At 39.2% G+C, this 24,879-nt stretch overlaps 1 protein-coding gene across 2 annotated transcripts in view; it reads left to right on the top strand.

Moving 5' to 3' along the window:
* The window catches only part of fbxl17 (F-box and leucine-rich repeat protein 17), a 241,997-nt gene that overhangs the window by 7,415 nt on the left and 209,703 nt on the right, over window positions 1–24,879 (top strand). For both annotated transcript variants that reach the window (XM_083554499.1, XM_083554500.1), the window contains one exon: window positions 2,468–2,599. In XM_083554499.1, the coding sequence (XP_083410625.1) occupies window positions 2,468–2,599 (132 nt within the window). The remainder of the gene's footprint in view (window positions 1–2,467; window positions 2,600–24,879) is intronic.

Below are 24,879 nucleotides of genomic sequence, written 5' to 3'. Positions count from 1 at the left end.
TATATATATATATATGTGTGTGTGTGTATATGTATGTATGTATGTATGTATGTATGTGTATGTATGTATGTATATGTATATACACATACATGAATTATACAGAAGGGATGGATGGATATGCATGACACAAGTACAGATCTGGATGTATGACAGAAGTACAGATCTTATTCTTACTTTGGCTTAAAAGTATTAATCTTTCTCAATTACCTCCAGTTTTTTCTTCTTCAATCATGTACAGTAAACGTATCTCTGTCTTTAAATACACACAAAACATCTTCCACAATGCTTTGGGCTACCAGCAGCCTCATCTTGTATCCTTCACTGCTGTCTCTGTCCCAAACAGTGGCGGTAGGTGGACTCTGAAATTGGCAATCTGCAGACCAGAATGCTGACTTCATCAGTTTCTAGACTTGATCACTCCAGTGTCTTTTATGTTTTGTCTCACTCCATGAGAAACTTGCTTTTGTCTTTTAAATGCACTGAGCTTCAGGTTTCATTTTGACATTTTCTCATTTGCTATTCAATGCTGCTACTGTTTTTGTTTATCACTTCTATCATAAATGACACTATAATTCCTGGTCATATACAGACTGCCGTCAAAACAGCAAAGGTTAATTCCATACCGAAAAATCCAACACTAGATCACCCAGAACCATCTCTGAAATCAGAACTATTTTTGCTTCAAGGCGTTCTCAAAAAGCACCCTTGTCCTTTAAGTTGCCAGATCAGCGCTGCTCCTCATGCTCCTTGACTTTTCAGCTGCCTGTTCAGCTTGTAGCACAGTCTTCAATAGCGGTGATCTCTCTAGAGACGTCTTGGATTACATCATCTAACAATAGTTCTATGTAACCATGGGATAGTGCTTTATAACCATCATCATCTCTGCAGGTTTGCTAAGTCTTGAAGGTTTCACTTTTAGACTATATCTGTCAATTTCTCTTCCCAGGTGCTCCATTAGACCTTTTTCATTACAACATCTAACTGGGTCCTGGCAAGTCTTTCCCCGTATCTTGTCCCAAACCTGCGACTAATCCAGAACCATATTGTTTTTTACGTTGCTCTATTGCGTTTCCTCCACCGACTTCTTGTAGCTACCGGCATCACATTTCAAACTCTAATGCTTGATTATAAAGCCAGCAGTAGACCAGCTGCCCCCTCGCTGAAGGCACTTGTCAAACCTCACTCATCATAATGTTTCCTTCGAGCCTCTAGTACGACTTGACCCTCCATTGGTATGAGTTACCGCACCCCGGCGGTGGAATGAATTTCTCCAAAGACCCTTCCCAATTTAATGAGCACTAATTTAAAAAAAAAAAAAAAAAAAAAAAAAGGATATGTCCTAGGGGTGTGCTTCATGTATCGCATATGATATCTGAACTGTTTAACGATGTATGAGCTGACATTATTGAGCTGGCATGGAGCGTGCACGCTTTCTCTGCATGATGTAACCTATTAAAATGCAGTGAGCAAGTTATGCTAGGGTAGCTGCCTAAAAATGCGTGACTGAAGTTCAAAATGAATGAATGAACAGCGCTGGGAGGTAAAATAGCGACACCCCCAGACTTGCAAATTGTGTCGTTAGATCCACTTGCTAGTCCAGGGGTCATCCTTACTGGAGGGGAGGTGGCTTGGCTTTTAAAAGATCGATCTTGCTAAAAGATACATAGATTTTTATTTGTCACAAACTTAGTAATATACTTCTTATATACGTGTATAGTAATGTATATACTTATATGGTTACAAAGATTCACAAACATTATTATATACAGTACTTCAGAAGTTCTAAGACGGCATGCTTTATTTTTTTTTCCTTTTTTTTTTCCTCATCATCACGGCTCAATTTTCTCGTGATCTCGACACAAGTATTCGGCATAGAACGTGCTCTAGAGGCAGCATCAGCGCAGCACCATGAATAATAACCACACGCACGCCGCCACAGATGTTTATTGTTTTTATTCATGATGCCTCTAGAACATGCTCTTATGACGAATACACAGGAAAAAATACGTACTGATCACAAGGGAACAATGTTTGTTAGTTACAAATGTTTTTATAATGTATGGCCTCATTCAGAACTTCTGCAAATACACAGAATACAACCGGCAGTGAAATGTAAAATTATTCATTAAGTAAAATGGACTATTAAAAAAAAAAAAAGAAAAAGAAAAACTAGAAGTACAAATTGTATAGAATGTGATGAAATATGACAATAACTGTTGCTAATAAAGACACGTTTGCATTTTGCGATATCTGATTTTTTGTTTTTCCTCTAAAATACGCCGCTTTCGTGAATGTCTCCAAGTAAGCAACATACTGTAACAACAGTAATATAGTATTACAAAGACCAAACATGTGCATGGTTATGTAACAATTACAATATTATATATCATGTTAGTGGCTAGGAATCAATGTTTGACCGCATTTGTTTGCCACCAGTAATCATTGTTGCTTTTCCTGCTTTCTGTAGTTGGGTGAACACTGCCCAGAGCTAAAGGACATCCATTTTGGACAGTGCTACAATGTCAGTGATGAGGGTCTGATAGCACTGGCGAAGGGCTGCCCCAAACTGCAGAGGATCTACATGCAAGAAAACAAACTGGTAGGTCATTTTCCTTCTTTTGTATAGCAACATAAAGTACTATTCTAGCTGATTTAGTCTCCCAGCACCTGTGTGAGAGCGTCTGTTTCATATAAAGAGGCGGATTTAAATGGGAATGTGGAAGCTATGGTACAGATGGATGAAGCTTTTAAAGGAGTTTGAGGATGAAAGATGAGCCTCTGTAACTAAAAGCAGCATAAGGATCCTTATTAGCTCGGACATCGCCTCTGGGTTTATACCAACTACATGCCAACAAACCCTACAACACGCACGCATGCACGCTCACACATCACACACACACACACACACACACACACACACACACACACACACACACACACACACACACACACACACACTAGTATCTCCCGATCTTAGTGTTCCTATTTTGTCTCTCAGTATCTCTCCCTATCATCATATCCCACTGGGTCTGAGGTTTACTTTTTTTTGGGCACGACTGTTGGGAAACATGTGGAACTTATTAGGAATTCTTTTGGTCCAACATGATCGAGGTATTTGCTGCAATTAAAATAGCTATAAGCGAAGGAACGAACCGGGTCTTATTAGTGGTCTATCTCTTTTCAACAACGACATATTACTTGAGGTAAATTAAGCAGATTTTTTATGCTGTTCATTGAGGTTTGTGAATAACTAGATGTGCTCATAACCAAAAATAGTTGAATGCAGACGTGTCCCATGGGGGTCGATGCCATCAGATAATCAGGACTGTCAAATGTTTCTAATTATGTTCAGCCCCTTTATAGTTCTTATGGCGAGTATTATTTTCAACCATTAGGGGGCAGTAGTGTTCCTTTCCTTAACCTGGTCTTGCGCAACACAGCATTGGTCCATATCAAGTCTCTTGAGATGTGCTTAATAAATAGTGATACAGCATACGTATTTGGTTATACCTTTTCTCCCAGGTGGCAAATGCAATATGGTTTGTTTTCCTCATTATATCCTTCACCTTTTGTCCCTTGTTTGTAGTGACGTCTAACACTTGTTTCGTTGGGTCTTTTAAGGTCTGTTAGTAATCGCTGGCAACATTTAAAATCAAATTCATCACAATAAAGAAAAGCTTTTAACACCCTTTCGATCGGGTTTCTTACTTTCAGTTTCCAGATGTCCGGATGTGCTGTGCGCTGACTTTTCCTCCCATTACGTTTGTGGTCTATGGTTAAACAAAAAAATCAGCTTTTTCTTATAGCACCCCCCCCCCCCCATAGGAGTGCATCCTAAAATAATAGCATTTGATGGCATTTTTTTCCAGTTCAATTGTGAAATTTCCTTTGACTTCAAAAGTTTCGAATGATTTGTAGAAACGGAGAAAGCGCAGTATCTTGAGTCGTGTTTGCATTGATTTAGACCAGAACAAATCAACTTGACAATCAGACATGTTTGTTTCCTTTTGAAAAGAACGCATTTCATTCTTTTTTTTTTTTTTTTTTTTTTTTTTGCGACAGCTACAAGTCTGTCGTTCTGTTCGGTGCAATTGTCTGCACTTTTCCAGTATTGAAATAATTTTTGTTTAAAATGCAAATCGACTGCGTGACCTTGTTCGCTGATTGATTTCAGTCATTTTAATTTCCATCCACTTTGGATGTTTAGCGGGTTCTGTCATTAAGATGTTGATTTTGTGTAATGCTTTTGACTTCTGTATTTTGTTTTATTTATTGATTGATTTATTTTAACAAAAAAGTTTTGATGTTGTCTAACTGTGGGAAGTGAATTGCATTGGGTAGGAGTTCTTTCTTTGAAAATAAGCTTGTTATTTTTGTCCACATCCTTTTTTTAGCTGCATGTGAATGGAGTGACTTATGATCTTTCTCTGTCAAGTCATGCAACCCTGAACCCATACACCTTTTCCCCTCTCTCTCTCTCTCTCTCTCTCTCTCTCTCTCTCTCTCTCTCTCTCTCCCTCTCCCTCTCCCTCTCCCTCTCCCTCTCCCTCTCCCTTTTTCGTTGTCGAAGAAGCGAGGCACCATCAGGTCTACGGCCGTCATTTGAATCTCCCCATTGTCATGGGCTTGAATGTTTTCAGTGACAGATCGCACAATTGCATGACTCGTTTACAAAGGAGGCCCATGACCCTTTTCCTCCAGCTCCTCGGCCCTGCTAATGGAGTAAAGTGATCCTGCCTCTCTCTGTCCTCCAATCAATGATGAATAGGGAGGATCTGTTAGATAGGCCTGTTCCTTCTTCCTTCCGTTCTTCCTGCTCTGTCTTTCCACTTCTCTGCGCTCCTCATTGATTAAATGCTATAAATTGTTTTTTAAAAATCAGTTGACAAAATCAAGGTGTTACATATGTTTGCATATGTGCAAGTACAAATAATATATATATTATTATATTCGGGTGCCACTCTGTCAGGACGTTAATGCGTATTTAATCTAGAATAAGGTGAATATTACTTTGAGGCAGTTGCGGTTTCTGTTAAACGAAGCACACAAAAGTTGGCATTCAGCTCAAATCTAGCAGTTCCCCTGCTACCAAGTATGTGTAGAGGCCTTTAAAAAGACTCCTCGGTTTTCAGGCTGAAGAAAGAAATTTGTTCCATATTCATTTGGTTCGTTATTGTGTTGGTGATATTTTCTTACCTCAGTGCTTGTTTAGCCTTTGGATATTTCAGTTCTTAATTGTTTAGCTTTTTATGACTAATTTGGCTTTGTTCTGTCTAACTGTAGTTCTGTGGTTTCAAAAGTAATTTTAGTGATGAAGGCATAGAGTCAAGCACCTATATGTTTAATCCGTGTACCTTTATTTCATTTGGTACCATTTAGTTGATCATTATGTGTTTGGCATTTGTTGCCTTCTTGTAATTGCTGCCTTCTTGGTCAGAAACAAAGAAAATAAATGTACCAAGTATAAGGTAGTTTGCATATTAAATATTTCATGTGTTGTATCGTGATGCATAATGTGAAAATGTTTTTAAGGATATATTTTCCTAGCATGTAAAGTAGACATTCCTGAGGTAAATTATTTTTTTTTTATGCCAATACATAATTAGACTTTTCAGATACACTGTCTTTTTACGTTCTCATGATTAACATGTGTGCATCTTCAGACTGCTTGGGAAAAAGTCCGAATTAATAATGAGTTATAGCTCAACAGCTTGTGCAAGGTCTTGCCGGAGCACCATATAATTAGTACTGGTTTTATAACCTGCCTAAATGGCTTCAGTTTTAATGACCCCGCAGTGATTAGAACAATATTGGAACTCGGAGGGGGCAGCGTGGATAAATTGAATTTTCACCCATATTCAGATTTACAGAGTATTCCGTGCTCCCCCCCCCCCCCACTTGTTATGGCAGCAAACCCGGAGAACTAAAAGCAATTAAGAGGCAAAAATTGGCCAATTACACAGCATGCAGTGGCCTCTAAATTGAATCTTTTTGTTTCAGGCCCAGGTTCAACTTTGCTAAAGAGTGCTGCCTTTTAAATTGGCCCACTTGTCTCTTTGTCAGGTCTGAACTAGTGAACCTGCAGAGAGTGGATCTGGTCAGACATCGTTCTCTCCGTTTGGTGTTCATGAGGTGGTCGAGGTGCCGAATTTTTAGTGGCCACGCACTTTTCTAGAGAAATACAGTAATTAGTTTAACTTTCGGATCTAAAAAAAAGAAAATCGGACCAGCATGTTTTTATGGTACAAAGCATACACAGCTTGTATTCACTTCTCCTTAGTGAGCGATAATCATTTTCAAGTCGAATTATGCTCCGTTATCTGGACAAATTGCTGACAAAAAAAAAAAATACAATTAATTAAAAGAAGCAGCGCTTTCGTGCCGTTCTAAGCGCAAATGAAACACCCCCAGCATACGGATAATAATGCCAATGAATTTGTTCCTCGCAATTCAATCTGCATCCTGTCAGAAGAGTTTTCATTTCGTAGGGGGAGATGAGTTTAGCGCTTCTGCTTTTTCGCATTACCACGGTTTCTCCGAAGCATATGATTTGAAATTTTTTCCTTAAGTAGTGATATCATAGGGAATGGCTTCGGCTGCTTTTCTGGAGGCGAACAAGAGATTACATAGACATCTATCTGATTATTCTCACATTTAATTAGCCTAATTGTCTAATGTAAATGGTATTGTGGATGACCTGAAATAGATTACGTGGCCTCAATTTGCTTCTAATTACATGTATGTTTCAATCCCCTGCCTGGTGTTTCACATTCTAGTATTTCATGATGGACAGGATTGTGACAGAAGTGTTGAAACGACTGTCAGCTTGACTGGCATTTGTTTAAAAAAAAAAAAAGGGTCGGATTTCACGTTCTGTATAATGTCGCAGATCATAAGGTTTAAACAGCGAATGCGGGTTTCTGCATAGCACGATGTAGCTGTTGCATTCATATTTCGAGAGCATCAGATGAAATCTCAAGTGTTGAATACAGAGGAAAAGGAAGCGCTAATGGCTGTAGCCTATGTCAAACCTATTTCTCGTGTTCGGTGAAGGAAACGTACGAGTGCATCTGTTCCCTGGAAGATTGTCACAAGAGCATCCTGCAATTACATTTAAATAGAACCGGTTTTGGAAGCGTGCTGGATATTTTCCTCCTTCAGATAAAAAAAAGTCACTGATGCGCGCATCAGAGAGGGAGAGTGTGCGAGGGATCGAACCTGTAATTAACATTAAGCATTTCCTGGGTCTCATACAGCCATATTTTTAAATGATGAACCATTCGAGGATATTCAAATAGGTGTTTACTGATAGACCTGAGCTGGGACAGATTTGTGCGCAAACTTTAGCGATTTAAAGTCTTCGAATCACTTCCTGTCTTGTAGCCATTGATTGCACAACCTTTCTGTCCATCCAAACAGGGATCGTGGCCCATGTTCCACCTGTTTCTCTCTATTCAGCGCGTCTGCTTAAATCTTTCAGGTCAGTTTTTGGTGGAAATTGATTTTTCTTTCCCAGTCATTTGATCACTTTTCTCGCTGAAGCCCATGTCTTCTTTGATGGCATGATGAAGTGCAACAGATTGCTATTGGTATTGCGATTGCTATTTGCCACTTTTTTTTTTTTTTTAAGGAACAAAAAGCTCCAGAAAGCGAAGCAGTTTCTAAATGTCATGTCAGGCTGGAAGATATGGAGCTCAGCGAAGTGTCCTTTAAGTGTCTTGGGAGAGGATAACACCTTGAAAATCCCTAGTGGGGGAAAAAAAAAAAATGAGTGGAGCATTTGAAAAGGTTCATCTGTTCCAACTAGATACTGGTGATTTTCTGAGGTTGTGTGAGGAACGATCTCCGCTGGAGCACTGGCCTTTCTCTCAGGTCAGTCCTCCTCATACATGGACAAGGCAACCGTCTCGGCCTGCTTTGATGGACAGTGCCTCAAGGTGGATCCTACAGTTTAATGTTTTCTCTCACCAGTTATTACTACTCTGGTTGGTTTTACCAAAGGCCTTAATTAAAACGCATATGTGTCTATGATAATCCCGGATAATTTATGTCACTCCTATGTAGAGTTTCTAAATAAAGCTTCTTGAGATTACTCAATCACCAAATGGATGAGGTGCTGTTTGAGATTCTGGTTTCAATTTATAAATTTTTTTATTTATATGTTTCTGTTTCACAAGAGCAAGCCTTTTTTTCCCACTCAGTTTTTGAATAAAGAAAACAGTGGTGACAAGTGCAGTTCAAATGACCTCTGGGGCACAGTAGAGGGTTTTTTCATCTGTAGATGGTGCTCTAACCCTAGACTCTGATTCAAGAACCCTAGACCCTTTCCTCAGTTCGCAGAGCAGTGTGTAGCAACAGGGAAATAAGGACCATACACGAAAATATATTATACAGAAAGTGTGAGCATTCAAATGATTGCGATTTCCATACAGCAGGTTTTTTTTTTTTTTTTGGTTATTGTAAATTCTGGGTGTTTTTACATCATTTCCCTTTGAGACTGGCTTATACCTTGGTGTTCTTGTCCCCTGGAGCTAGTTTAAATTTGTACAGTGGTTCTTGCAGATTTGAGTGAAAAATATATAACGAATAAAACGAAACCAATAATCATTTGCAGACGAAAAGAAGACTCTTTAGGTTCCCCAGTGTGTCAAATAAGAATTCGTCCAAACCTAATTCTAGTTATGAGGATAAGGAAAGTTCTTGCTCGCTCATGCTGTGAGGAGATGATTCATGGCTGGTTGTCGCACCCTGCCCGCATGTCCCCTTTCCCCCATCGCGCGCTGATGGATTTACCTTTTGTCTGAGCAGGAAATGTGACATCACGCTCCCTTGTCTTCTGTTACCACTAGGTTCTTTTTCAGACGGTGAAATAGAAGCCTTTAAACGTAATGTAAGATGGCAAATGATGAATTGCTGCTGGTTAGCGGTGGAATCTATGGGACTGTACAAGGTCAGCGATTGCTCAGCTCTTTCCTCTTTCTCCTTAATCAGTGCATTGAGAAATTTCCCCTCATTCTCCCCGGCTCAGGTTTCAGCACTGGGTTCCAGGCTTTCATGCTAGTTTTACCCATCCTTTAATCTCTTCTTCTTTAGGTCTCCCGAATCGGTAAGACCCTCTGCTTATATTTAAAGAGTAAATGCAGTGTGTGTATTTAGCAGTAGGCAAAGAACAAGAAAAAGACTTGCTGGAGATCCTCTGAATTTTTCCTCTCGTTCGCTCTCCTTTTCTTCTCTCCTTTTCATACACGGTCCATCTATTCATGTCACTGTTATGTTGATGAAGTGCTCCTGATCTGCCCCAATCATCCAGCATCATTAAAACTGATGGATGCATGGGCTAGTATGTCATATATCAATCACATTTTTTGCTGGTGCACCACGATCTCAAGTTGCATAGTATTTTTTTCATTGTTTCCAGACACACACACACACACACACACACACCCTACCTTTGTTGTAGGTTAGTAGGGTGTGGTGTGCAGCTGCTCGGTTTTTAGACTCAGCTATTCAGGTGTTCTGCATTTCTCTATCTGCCTTTATGTTTATTGCTGGTTTGGAGCTTTTATTGTGTCTCCTCTTTCATGGCTGGCCTGGGGAGCTCTTATTAGTGTTGTTCAATAGGAGGAGTAATGAATTGGTTTAATAAGGATGCCGGGTCTGTGTGGTTAATGAAGGTGCAACCAGACGCCCACACTGCTAACACTTCTTTGAACGTTTTAGATTGATTGCAGAAGTAAGGCTCACTCGTTCCTTTTCCTGCCTGCTTTTCACTGAAAGTCTGTCTGGGAATGTTGTGGTTAAGTGGCATGAAAACAATGACGCGCTTCTTCCACAGCACGGGTGCTATCAGACCACTTCTGCATACATCAGCTCACATTTGTCTGGTGTCGCTTTAATTGACCGGTAAAAACGATGGTGTTTTTTCCACACACAGAAATCACGGCCTGTTCGGAAACCGTCAGGATTCGACCTCACGCTTGCGCCACTCTTTAGCCTTTGATATCAAACTTTTTTCTGTTCATTGACATGCTTTTCATTGCAAGCCTTTGGAATGCTTGTAGGTAAAAAGAAGAAATTAACAAATCCAGTCTATGGAGCCTCGTATTTCTTCCCAGAGTGCGAAGGCCGATATGAGATATTGTGTCGCGATGCCTAATCGATTAATGGTGCACTTAGAGTTAGTAATTAACAACTATGCAGGAGTAAAGGAAACATTGAAGTTTTTAAAACTGTTTTTCTCTCTCTCACTTTCTTCTCTCTCTCTCTCTCTCTCTCTTTCTTTCTCTCTCTCTCTCTCTCTCTCTCTCTCTCTCTCTCTCTCACACTTTCTTCTCTCTCTCTCTCTCTCTCTCTCTCTCTCTCTCTCTCTCTCTCTCTCTCTCTCAGAAATCAGCTTCTTCAGGATTGACCAGAATAATTAGATCATGGAAGAGCAGTGTAATTAAGGGAGCAACCATTCGAACATCAGCAAATATGCCATTTAGAGATTATTATTCTGTTGTTCTGCCTAGAGCCCTGATTATTCAGAGGCATAACTGTTACCTGTGCATTACCACTACCATTGTCCTCCTCTTCATTTTATAGTTCATTCATTTGCGGTAGCTATTTCACTTTTACTGTATTCGTTTTGCGCTCATAATTCACTATTATAATAAAGATCACATTTTGGTTAATAACAAAATGATGCCAATAATAATTGAAAAAAAAAAAAAAACTATGCAGTATAAGTATCTAAACATAAAATAAGCAAAACAAAACCTTATCTGTATTTAGGGGGAAAAAATAACCATTCGACTGTTTTTGAGTTTATTGGCTTTGTCAGATGTTCAACAAGCGAGTTGCTCGTGATCCAAGAGATCAATTGTAATCCAACACCAGCTGAAGCAAGGAGTCAGGATCTGCTGTAAGACTGACAGTAAGCCTGAAGTAGGCCATTTAGAGCCTTAAATAACTTAATAAAGCCTTTACTGTAAATATGCCACATTTTATGTGCCCCATGTGTTAATAATCACCAGGCCCTTTGGGGTACTTGTTGAGTAATTAATTAGGCTATTTATTATGAATTTGACTTGTGCTCTATTTCTCATTTGTGTCTTTTTGGTCTCAGACCCTTCCCTCTTTTTTTTTCCCCCCCTCTGTTGTGCCTTTGGTCTATTTTTTAAGTTTTCATTTTATTGCAGTTTTTTTTTCTGTTTGAATAGAGAAACTCATCTTCCTTTAGGACAGAAAGCTTTAAAATGTTCTTTCTCTCTCTCTCTCTCTCTCTCTCTCTCTCTCTCTCTCTCTCTCTCTCTCTCTCTCTCTCTCTCTCTCATCTGTCCTCCACACTGAGTGTTTGTCATCCTCTGATAAAGCTGCACCCTATTACAGGCTGTTGTATGGTGTTGAGGGACTGTTCAGCTCTCTCAGGCCAAAAACTCAATCAGAGCCTGCGCTATCCCACGATCCCTCTTCACTTTTAAAATAACAGTTCCCTGCTCCTCAGAAATATCAGATCACCTCGTAGCTTTTATCATTCCCCTGCCATCTTGCCTTTCTATTTCTGCTCTCTTTCCTTCTCTGCTCTCAATTCTTTTTCGGACTAATTTTTTTTAAAAGAGAAAGCCTCTTGAAGCTACAATATAACCTTAAGTATGTGGATACCTATGAATTGAGCTCCCAAACTTTGGAAATTAATATTTAATTACACCTACTCTTCTGGAAAGTTTTTTTTGGGCTAGATTTGGTGTCTGGCTGTAAGGATTGAGAGCATACGTGAGGTCCGGCACACTTGTCAGGCCAAGAGACCAAAGATGTTTTGCGGGGTTGAGGTCAGGCCATGTGAAGACAGCTTGAGTTCCTCTGCTCCACACTTGGCACACCATGTTCTCACCGAGCTCGCTTTGTACACAGAGGCCTTTCAGTTCCAAATTCCAGTGAAGGGGAATTTTAATGTTGACGCACATAAATACATTCTAGACAATGTTATACTTCCAAAGTCCGGCAACAATTTGGTTAAAACTCGCACATGTCTGTAAGGTGAAGGTGTCCACATACGCTTGGCAATATTTGGAAAATCTGGTTGTAGTTTGAGGAGGTACTTAACATGTATTAAACATAAGGGCAACAGTCTGCCCTCTTTGAACTCGGCTAAATGTAGCCGTTGTAAATATATAAGGTCAGAGCTATGGAAAGAGGGAAGAAACAGAGAGAGGCGTTTTCCAGCTCCGTGTGCTGTTTGATTAGAGGCGATATTTCCCGTCATGTTCTCTGCTGAATAATGGCTCGATTAAAGCATGTGCTGGATCTAACCCTTTTTAGAAATGTGTACTTTCTGCAAGGTGAAATGTGCTTAGAGAGGACTATGAAGCTAGTCAGAAACTAGAAATGATATAAATCTCCTCACATTTCCCAGATATGCTAGGACCTCTTCAAAATCAGTCCTTGCCTGTCTTTTGTTTGTAGCTTATACGTTGCCTTTTTCACCAAATCCTTCGACATCAGGATTATATGTTGAATGCCGTACCAGTGACACAGTGATGCCCGTTAACACAAAACCACTGGAAATTCTACTTTCCCTGAATATTGTTTTAGATATTGGTGACTCGGTGTTAAAGGTGAACTTTTTATTCTTTTTTTTTTTCTTTTCTTCTCAAACACAACAATAAAAAAAGCAATCAAACGAAAGTGATTGTTTCACATGGAGACACAGCTGTCTATGTACCTGTGTGCGAGATGTGTTGAAGATGGAGACCATAATATTTCCCTGTGGAACGCATGTCAGGATTGCATTAGTTTGTGGTTAAAGTTGCTTCCGATGTCTGTTGCAGCTTAGATCAAGTGGCTCATTTGAATGGATCGTCTCGCGTTGCAAGCTGCTAATTTCCTGCTGGGCTTCTCTGAATACATTATCAGTACAGCAATATAACAATCCGAAGAAAACCCAACAACCTCAAGTTCATTTGTACCAATGATGTACTGACTGTTGGCAGACAAGACAAGTAATGATAACACGTGTTTCGGATTTTGTTTGCTGCAGAGGCGTTCGATACGCTAACGTTTTATCATATCCTCTCATAATAATCCGCCGCTCTCTCTGCCCCCCAGATGAGGCATAACAATTTGTTTGTGCCGCAAATTATGAAGCTTTCATGAGCACAGGAGTCGCGTGACCCTTTATCACGGCTGGTTTTTCGGATATGCTTGCATATCGTTCACGGCAAGGATTCGTAAGGCAAAAGAAACCGGGACGTGTTGTGTCCTAGATGATATTCCTGAGGCTTGGATTCTGCTCACGAGTCGTATATGCATTACAGTGCTGCTATAAACTCCTTTCTCATGTTAAGGAGGCTATCACTATCATTCACGATCCATTTTTCTATTCCGATCTGAACACAGCACTGATCTTAAACATTCGGAAAAGTAATAAAAGTTAGCTTGAGAAATCGCCTCCATTAGCTTAGCCTCGAGCAAGACACCACACACACACACACACACACACACACACACACACACACACAGACATTGTTTAGGGACAAGAAATGGAAAAGTGGAAACGTACTGAGAGAGTAAGTGTTCCATTCTGCTTATGGGTTTCCACTGATGATGTTTTCAGATGAAGATGTGAGAATTAACACAAGCCCCTTGGGGATGTGCTTCACTTAAGCTTTAAAAAAAGCCAAATTGCCACTTACTGCTTTGTGTTGTAGCATAAAATGTTTTTGTTTTTTTCCCCCTTTCCAAACCTATTAGAGTTTTTTGTTTTTCACGCCTTCCAATTTGACATTAATTGAATCTAATCAACACTCTGATTCATGACTCCTTTTTTGGAGCTCCGCAGTCCATACAAGTCATTGTCGCCCTGCATAATGGCGAACCTTTTATTTAAATATAAAAATATGAAGACGCTTTTAAAATGCGGAGCTCCAAATTTCTTTACTATGCATGCTATAGTTGTAAATGAGGCTTGAGATGAAAGTTCATAGCTTCTTCACAGCCTTGCTACCAGGACTGACTGCCAAGGCTTTAGAAAAGAAAAGAGTCACTACAAGTCACCAGATGATGTCACATGCTAGTTTGCATATTCAGATTATTCATCGGGATCATTTGCATATTACATTTATATTACATGTATGGCATTTATCCAGATCAACTTACAGCTGGGGTTTGTACTCATGACCTTTCGATCTAAGGTCCATTAACTTCTGCCCTCCTGCTTCAGGATTTCGTGTTCCTCTTCTTGGGCTGTTTATGATGTATTCACCTCAGAAATGGACCAGTGGAAGGCATCTAACGACTTGTTGATACAGCAGTTTGTCCACCAATTAGCATGATAATCTTGAATGTATTTTTATTTATTCTAATGGAAATCATTTACACAGATCAAGACTCAGTTAAGTGCTTTCTAAATCAATGCTACTAAGTGTTGTAGTATGCAAATTCCATGAGTTTCCAGCACTCAAGTTAATATTACAAGGTTGCGTGCGTGTGCGTATGCGTGTGTGTGTGTGTGTGTGTGTGTGTGTGTGTGTGTGTGTGTGTGAGAGAGGAGATAAATAGCAGTGTCATTATGATTGCTGATATTCATTCACCAGAAATATATATATTTTAAAATGATCTTCAGGGTATTAGCAACATAAATCTCTCATGAAGCAAAGCATTTCTGGCTGGATTTATGATTGAATTCATTTATTATGCAGATGGCCAATTTATAAATACATCATTGCCATGACCTCATAGAGTAATGCATAAAATACTAAATGATCGTTCTTTCTCTATTTTCTTCTAAACTAATCTTTATAGGCTAAAGCTGCAGGGTTTTTTTTTTATTATTATTTTTTTATGTTTTATTTTTTTTTTTAACTCCTTTGTGGTTGTATTATAGAAAGAAAACCTAAAGGCTGTGTGTTTTTGTTTGCAACTCATGCGGCCCTGCTGCTGCATGATTGATTTTAGAGCCAGCAAGCAGTTTTTTGAATGACATCTATTCTTGACAGTGTATCGGTTGAAAAGGCCATAAATATTAGGAAGTGACAGGTAAAGGTCACTGCTCGAGGAGGCTGCTGAGAGCTGGAGGGTTATTGAGGTGCACTAATCTGTACAGGAAAACTGCAAAACAACCCAAAATACCGGGGTGGGTGGGTTGGTGGGTTTTGAGAAGAAAAAAAAAAATACAAAAGTACCGTTATAGAATTTGCGGGTTTGAGCAAGCCGAATGCTTCCCCCAGGGGAGAGGGATCATTTCTCATCTCAACATAGCAGGTTTCAGTCCAGCTCCTATTTTCAGTCCTGCTGGTGCGTCTGATTTTTTTACTCCCCCCCCCCCCCTCCTGATCGTGGCTTTCCTTTCTGACAAAATAACCTCTGAAAGCCTGTTTGAGCATGATGATTCCTTATGGCTATGTCCTTTTCATCAGCAATTGGTGGCTCAGATGAGAGAAAAAAAGGCTTGGACATCACATGCTTGTCTCCCTTTCATGGCTGTATTGAAAGCTTTCTGGTCGTCTATTACAATGTTCCTGGGATGACGTGTTTTTTTTTGTTGTCCCTTTTCTTTCCTGTCCTTGTTAAAATGAATGGGGATGAACCTGGAGCTCTGCCGTGGGAGTCTGGAATTACTGTGATAGTACCTTTTGCAATCGCAGTTAACTTTCAGGGCTGCCATGAAGTGTTTGTGTTTCAGAAAACTCCAATAAAAATTCTCTATAGAAACATTTAAATATGTCCCTCAGCACATTACGGTGGAACAAAGAAAACAGGTTGAAAATTGGTATGGTGTTTTGTTCAGTTTCAAAACGAAGGTGGGGAAAATATGGTGGGGGAAAAAAGGGGTGTAACGGTACAAAAAAATTCACGGTCCGGTACGTACCTACGACTGCGTGGTGTGTGGTTTTTTTTTTTATTATTATTATTGTTAATTATTATAACATTTGTGAACATCAGCAGTTTACTTTTTTTTTTTTTATAATTTCAAATGAAATGACCGCTTTGGCATAAAATAAACTAATACATAAAAATGAAATAGAATTAATCAATTTAATGCAATCCACTTTATATTATATTGATTCAATTGAGTAATCGATTAAATTGGCCCAAATTGAATTGATTACATTTATGAGAAAATTTAAGTTAACATTTGTCAGAACCCATTTGGGTAAAACCCTTAAGATCTACTTAACCGTTCTACTTATTTCAGTCTACTTTAACAAATATCTGCATTTTCCTAAACGTCTTCATTCCTACCTCGATGTGAGGTATTGTCAGGAATTTCTCCTTTAAAGGAAAATTCTTTAAGCTTTACATAAAACGCAAAAGAATCTTTATTCGTAAAAACGTTAGCGATGGCAGGAAGTGCCCTGAAAGTGCGAGGCGGAGACCAAACAAAGTTGCGGTCAGCCATTTAATATGTTCGTGAGGGAACGTAGATTTGAACTCTGTTCTGCACGTAAAACAGGGAAGTGCGCCGTACCGAAAGCCCTGTACTGAAACGGTTCAGCGCGATTACGTACACCATCACCCCCCTAATTTACAGCCAGCTGTTTTAATACCTGAGTCTTTTAGCAAAGCCCTGTATTACAGATCCACTAGAGAACCACTCACTTCGAGCCAGTGTTATCTAACTTTATTACGGTTTGGGTTTCTTTCTCTGTCATCAGTGGAAACTCTACTGGAAGCTATACCCGTAGCTACACTGTATGCTGTGAATAATTTTTTTTTTAATGCATCTACATATTATACAATTTCTACAGCTTTAGTAATGAATATCATTCATTTGCGTGCTAACAGCCCTGGCGTAATACGTTTTTTATACCCAAGGAGCACTCTATTAAAAGAGACGTGTAATTTCCCGTGGTTACTTTTAAGTAACAATAAATACCCCAGTATGCATATTACTAATTTAATAAGCCAGCTGAAGTGTTCACTGAATAGAGCTTTCAACAGATTTCAGTATTATTCAGTTTTCATTATTCACTATTCGGTAGGAATAATATTAATTGTGCGTAATTAACATGTCCACTATTCACACAGTTGTTTTCTAATGGGCTTCTTGGATATAATCTCCAACTGAGGCCTCTTCAGCTTGGAGACTTACACGCCTTTGATTTACACTGGGTACTTTCTCCCAGCTGGCCTTGTTATCGCGTCAGTTAGACACAGGTATTGTAAAACGAGCAGGGATTTCTCTGGAGGGCACTACAGGAACTCTGCTCTGTATCTTCCGAAACCTAATACCTGCACGGATGGGAGCTCACACTGATGGAACGCTTCCTTCATTATATTAAGACAGAGGATGAGGGGAAAAAGACAGCTAGGCGTTTTAGCAGGTAGCCCTGTGGACACTGTGTGAGCCATCTATATTAGTGCAATGGGAATTACTGAGGTTTGCTGACAGAACACATCACAGAGCTCATTTATTAAAAAGGCTGGTTGTTTCATGTGAATGAAGATGGCAGTGGAAATTGTGCAAAAAAATAAAAAATTTGGTGGACTTTCTCCGACAGTAAGTAGGCAGCTATCTCTGTCAGTTCTTCAACAGTAAAGCTTGTTATTTATCTCCACTCGCTCATTCTCGGTGTCTATAAGGGAGACTGGGGCAGATTTGATATTAAACTTTTCCCTACGAAGGTCTCCGATGAGTACTTTGTCTTTCTCTCCCTCCCCCAAATTGGAACTCTGATTTTGCAGTAGTGCCGTTAAAGCAGGCTTGTTTAACATAGAAGAGAACCAGTTTTATGTTGTCTCTACATCTAGAACGTGTTATTTTAAGAGTCTGAACATTTTATGAGCTTTCAAGCCTGTCAAAAAAGTTTGGGAAAATCTGGTGTTTTTGAGGACACAAACATGTAAGATTTGTTTATATGCAACAAATTAGATAAAAGGCAAAAAACATGGATAAACTGGACTGAATGACTGGAAGAAAGTTCCAAATTTCACATTTTTTGATTCTAAAAATAGAATGTATGTAAGATGAAGAACATGAGAGAAGATGTTTGACAGCCGGACACCACAGTCAAACATGGAGGGAGAAGCTTAAAGGTTTGGGGTTGTTTTAGAGAAGGGAAGGTTGGAGACTTATTCTGGGTGAATGGAATACTGAACAGCTACCATTATTCCAACACCATGCAATTCCATGTGAACTTCTAACTAATAGGAACTCCACTATACAACAAGACAATGACTTGAATGGCCTACCCAGTAACCAGACCTAAATCCTGTTGAACTGCTCTGGGATGAGCTGGATTGCAAAGTCAGAAGGAAATATCGGACTAGCGAGGAGCACATTTGGCAAGTTTTACGAGAGACATGGCAAAGTATTTCAACCTGAATACCTGGAGAAACGTACTGTCCGGATGCCCAGAATATATGAAACTTTTATTAATGATAATAGAGTATTTTTCAATGTTAGGTCAAACTAAATCTCCACAAGATTTGCGTTCATTCAGCTACTTGAATACATCAGGCAAAGTCAGGCAAAAAGGCCAAAGGCTGTACTCATGAGTTTCAGCTCATCCCAAATCTAATCATTTGGATTGAGGTCAAGTCTTTGCACAGGGCTTTGTAAGAGTTCTTCCATTCCTACCTTGGTGCGTTTCCATGGAGCTTGTTTTGAACCATGTGTGGCTTAGGTGTCCATATCCTTTCAACCATATTGTCATTTATAAATGAACAAACAAAATATTTGTACAATGTGTGAATTAAAGGTATTTATTGACGTTCATAGTTAAGATCGTTTTGTCTGTATTGCAATTTCACTGTTATACGAATTGAGTGTTCAATGGAAAATCACAATGCATTGTGAAGGCATTTACTGATAAAACGACCTTTAAAATCGTAGTTTGTGTTGCTAATTCGCATTTTCTGTATGCTATGTTATAGCAATAGCATATTTATATTGCACTTAAAGCCATTTCTTTAAATAAAAAATTATATAGAACATTCCATGAAATTGGTTTAGATGACATATCTAACATTTCTTGTGTATTTAAAGCTGTAAAATCCCATTACAATTTTGCCATATTTTCCAGTGGCTGGTGTTTCCCAGCTTCGTCTCCTTCCAGACACAAAGGCTGTCTCATTCCTACTTCACGTAAGCACATGACAAAGCCAGTGAGCGACTTGACGATAGTTTGCCAGTTTGGCACTCCTACGTCAATTTGTATATGCCCTTTTAACTCGCACATCCTTGTGCACGCTCATGCACACACTCCAGCCGTCTAGTCTCATTGTTCAAGGTCACGGTGTAACCCGTGACGGCTAGAGGGGTGACGTTCTGACCCAACAAGCCCTTCCTTTGATAGCAGCTTGGCAGGATTCTTTGTACACTCCTAGACGTACATGCATCGATCCTAATTCTTTTTGGCAAGGAGCTTTAAGAGAAACATTGCTGGCATTTGCTAAATAATTGCTTCTCGTCTTTTGTCTGCTCGGGATAAAAGGATACAAGCGAGCTGAATTAGGCTAATACTAGTTCATGTGCTCCACCTTTTCCTTTTTTTTTTAAAAAAAAAAACCTTTGCTTGAACAATAGACGTTTGCATGGTCAATAGTGGGAGATTTCAGCCTCCCGTATCACACGCTACTGTCACTCCTGCAGGGACTGATGGCCTTTATACTGCATGACAGAGGAAAAATACTTGGGTTTTGGGAACACATGGGGGCAAAAAGAAGTGAGCTTTGAGTGATTCATTCGTCAAAACACCAGTGAAACCGGAACGAAAGATGGTGGATGAAGAAAAAGGCTTCTTTAGTCTTGCTTCGTCTTTCTGACCCGTTTTATCTTATGGTTTTATTTTACTTGCGGTACTTTCTCCTCGTCTTGCACCTGTCTGAAGACTGAGCAGACAGAGTAGAGGGGGGGTTTGGGGGGGCTCGGGGTGGCTTACTCCCTCCCTTAAGTCTTGTTTCCTTTCCCCTTTCCTCTTCACCCCCCTCGAATTGTTACACCTGTCTGTAGACATATGCACGAGAGAGAGAGAAGTGTGACAGATGACGCTGGCATGCTTTTAGTTTTTTGGGGAAAGCTTATAATGGAGGAAAGGCTGCATGACAGGATGAAGGTCCTTCACTTTCCTGCTGTGACCCCATCCATGCTCACACAGTACACCCAGACTAAATCCCCTCCAAACACCCAGATTCCATCTTAAAGTCTCTCGCTTTGTGGTTTTTCTCTGCCACACCTGCTTTGATGAATGTAGAAGGAAAAAAAAAATCCTGCACATAATAAAGAAAAGAATGAAAAAAAGAAACAAAAAAAGAAAACGTAGCCGAATGTTTCCATGTGTAAATGACATCAGAATAAGTTTTTTTTTTTTTTTTAAGAAAAACATATTCTGGTTGCTTCCTGGAAAAAAGCATCTAGCCTCTGATGTACGGAGTGCCGGCAGTTATCAGCATGAGTTAGCGACTTGAGGCTTTTCCAAAAAGCAAGGTAAGAGATTTTTATGGATACTTTCAAAAACAGTCACAGAGCGAGAGGGAGAGCAAGATAGAGAGAGAGAGAGAGAGAGAGAGAGAGAGAGAGAGAGAGGAACTTCCTGCCAATTTTTTTTATTTTCTACTTTCGGGTTCCTTCACTTGTAGAACATAAGGTGTTCAATCCAAAACAGCACTGACTAGGGGGATATCTCCACAGATAGCTGATCGTCGTGGTCTGCTTTCTGCCTGCACATTAGCACAGAAATGGAATTTTGATCAAGAAAACAAGGCTAGCGTGAAGCGTATTCCAGCCGCCAGCATGCCTGTTTGGATTTAAATCTTAGTGCTACCTGAATGACCTTCACCTGCGTCCTCTTCTGAAGCTGAAATGAATTTTTTCTAATTGCAGTCCTGTTTAACGAGCTTATTAAACAGTGTTGAAACCCGAAGGGGTTCTTTTCACAGTTCAGTAAAGCCCTTAATAAGGTGACTGAGGAAAAGGGAAATGGTGATTGGAGAATCAGCTCGGTGTAAATGCTCGTGTTTGTTTAGCTCATTGCTTCTGAGGTAGTTACACCTGACCAGTGATCAAATGCTGGTTATCTGCATATCTGTAGCGCTATTTATATCGCAGAGAATGCCCAGCGTGTTTAGGATGGTGCTCTGACTTTTTACACGTTTTTTTGATAATAGGCTTTGAAGGATACGTTTTCCTGGAAGTCGTGCGTGTATGAAGGTTACTGGGTCTTTCTGCACATGTCTAACACCGCATGTCAGATTTCGTTGGTGGCTTCAATGTTAACACAATGCTTTTTTTCAGTTCAGGATTATGCATATCGCGGTTTAAACAATGCACATTCTCACATGGCGGCTTCAAAAGCAATCATTCGATTCAAGACATACGTTTTAAATGAATAAAATCATTTGAAAATGTAAAAAAATTGTGCATCAGGTTCCAATCGGAATTTGGATCACAATGCATCGTTTTGAACATGTTTGCATCAGTAAAAACTGATTAATTTATATATGATTATTAGCAAATACACTATACTTTTACTAAGTGACCAAGAATTTGTGACCAAAGGTTTATATTTAGATTGATTTCTACATGGATATATTTGAATATAGATTGACATGGCAGAGGTAGAGCTGCAGACGGAACAGGAAAAAACGATTTGTTTTATTTTTATCTTTTAAATTTTTTTGCATTATAAAGGCCTGTTTGTGAAAGGGCTATGAGTTAGAAGTCAGAAGGTGCTTAAGTAAACGTATGATTTGCTGTCGGTCTGAACCAAAGAAATAAAAGTGAATTTGAATAGCCTCATATTTTTTCCATTGCATCGAATCGCACTGTGCTCATCAAATCAAAATGGGATCACACTGCATCGTAATAAGGGGTTACTGGTATCGTATCATGTAGCATAGGTAGCTGCTTCATATGTATCTTTAAAGTATCGTATCGTTGGCTATGCGTCAATATGAATCGCGTCAGCCTCAGTTATGATGCACATCCCTAGTATACGTTTTTCCCTAATGAGCAAGCCAGAGGCGACAGTGGCAAAGAAAAACTTTCTTAGAAGCTATGAGGATGAAACCTTGAGGGGAATCCGACTCGAAAAAGAACCTATCCATATCTGGGTGAGACCGGATTAGGAATAAAACTTTTTTTATAACGTGCACAATATGGTCAAAAAAGCGCAATAGTGTAACCAGGAAAGTCATTATAGTTTTATCATGGCATTTTCAGAAACAATGCGTCATTACGCTGATATGGCTGGAGTCTAGTGTATGAGAAGTGTTTCAGCCTAGTGGGTGTTTGTTGTTAGGAATATCACTTTGGTGCACATTGCTACATTAGCCTTGATATTCATCCCCCATATTTTCTTGAATTAAAAAGTGGGGCAGAAATTCAATAGAAATTTGAACATGGTCTATTAAGCTATGCAAATAAACCTGTGGTGGCTGTTTTAATTGCTTACCATGCATCAGAATGTAGAAAATGAATAAAATAAATATGCAAATAAGAGGCCTGAGCATTGAAATTCAATAGTCTTTTAGTCAGCACATTGGCTACGTGCCTGTATTGCTCTTCTCTCACAATACAGTTTCAGAGAGTTTTTAATTCAGGTACAGCAAGTATAACTTCCTATTAACTATCTGGCACAATTAATAGGTACAAATAAATAGGGAGTGTTTTAAGGGATCTGGAAAGTGAGTTTTTTATTTTATTTATTTTATTTATTTATTTATTTATTTATTTATTTATTTATTTATTTATTTATTTATTTATTTATTTATTTTACTTCATTTATCAATTGCAATCAAAATTTGACTCTGGGTATCTACTAGCTGAGATGGGAGCGGTTCCTTTTTAAATACAATGTTTTTAAGCATTTTGTCCATTCGCACCAGTGAATGTAGTAGTTTTCATCACTTTGCATTCATGAGTTGATAAAGGTGAAAATGCTACGCACTGAGGGAGTTGACATGCGTGTAGGATGCTCTGTGGCTTCTGGCTAATTGCTGCTGTGAGATAAAAGGTTTATTTGTTAGGGCTCACCTTGCCTCGGGCCTTTCAGAGGAGTCAGAAACTCTCACCTATTGTCACTTTCAAACTGAGTTCATGGCTTATACTCATTAACATTCTTCGCTTTGTGTCGCACCATCCCGTGTTTGTTTTGTGCTTGTTTATCTGTGTGCATTGCTAGTATGTCTGCCAGCCAGATACATCTCTGTAGGGTTAGACACACACACACACACACACACACACACACACACACACACACACACACACACACACTTTATTAATGCTGTAGGGTAATTGGAGCCAAAACCAACACAAACTGAACAAACTGAAGTATATCAAATATTCAACCAAACCGTTAATAGTCAATAAACCATGTGGTTTAACAATTTAAACCACACCTACATTATTGATATTGATAATAGAGATAATAATGCAGATAAGATCCACTTTGTTATACTATACAAACACGCCATTGTCGTTTAACGCCAGACTCACGGTAGACAAAATGTACAGGTTTTTCTTTGTTTAAAACCAGAAATGTGCTGCAACTGAAAACATTGCATGTGTTTAATTCAGTCAGATTTTTTTGTGCATGGATTTGCATATTAATGCACTAGAGAATGCGCTCGAATCCATTCGGCGCATCGACACTTTGTGTTTCCCAGTATTATATAGATCTTTACAATTTTGTGATCAATTGAAATCTTGCAAAAAAAAAAAAACGGACTCAATATTTTTTTCCTTCAAGATGTAATTCTAAAAAATTCTTATCAAAAGGACATTTAAGATGTTTTCTAAATGAACAGAAATGTCATTGTTTTACATCCTTTAATAGTCCTAATCTCTGTTCACGTAGAATGTTATAAATCATGTCATTGTTTTCGACGTTATAGAAAAATCCAAAAATATCTGAAACCCTATAAAATTTAGTTTTACCAGCTGCGAAATACTGCATGAGCGCCATTAATATTGTAGAATCATTACAAAGATTTTAGTGGGTGCATATTTCATGGTTTGTATGGAAGTTGGAATAAAGCAGGTTGGTGGAATTAGGAGTTATTCAAACAGAAGCATAGAGCTCATGGAAATAAAACCCTTTGTACTGATGTAACATACCACCAGCTATTCCGCTTTTGAAAGAATGTCAGATTTGAACCTTTACAGTCACAAAACAATGTTTTCTACAGTAAAGTCATTAACTTCTCAGTGCTATTTTCGTCCACTCTTTGTTGTGTAAATGATTCACCCTGCAGAACGAGCCATTGTTGTGAGCAGAGCCATTCTTATGCTCTGAAGATATTCTTCCCACTTTGGCATTCAGTGCAGCCAAACGCCTGACTCAGTTTTACTTAACTGGCCTTGAAAATGTTCTCCATCAGTGCTCCTGACGGGCCGAGCTTCGCAGTATGGCCGCTACTTTTCCCCAGAAGATTCGATTTCGTTCAAGGCGACATTCAAAAAACGTAGCCGAAGCTAGTTATACGTCCGAGGCGGAAAAGCACGAAATAGCCAAAGCAGAACATTTCCATATGCTTATTTTTACAGCAAGAGGTCTGAAATGTCGCAGGAGTGTGTTTTGTATGTTATGACATTTACAGCAAGTAGCAAAATTCTATCTGAAGTGTGAAATTGTGCTTCGTGTCTGCTTGAATGTTGCTGTGCCACCTGACTCGTATATAAGTTACATTACTGTTAATATAGCGGTTCCTCTTCGCTCTGCTGCTGATGTAATGTATTGTATAGATTGCGCTACTGTTCTTTCATGTAACGCTTCCTGCCGTGTAGTGGCAACGCAAACCAGGGTTATTCTGTTTTTATTTATAGTCCTGGAACCCAAAAAGTTGCTTTAACTTAAAAATCTGCATATTTGGTCATGAGCTTTGTTACCCATAAGCCATAGATTTAGTGCTGAGAATTCACTTTGGTTTTCTATTCATGCTGTTGCAGGCTTTGATGGC

This window comes from Silurus aristotelis (genome assembly GCF_946808225.1).
Source record: "Silurus aristotelis genome assembly, chromosome: 11".
NCBI classification, from domain to species: domain Eukaryota; kingdom Metazoa; phylum Chordata; class Actinopteri; order Siluriformes; family Siluridae; genus Silurus; species Silurus aristotelis.
The sequence above is the reverse complement of the archived record's forward strand: the minus strand, read 5'-3'. Positions and strand labels throughout refer to the sequence as shown.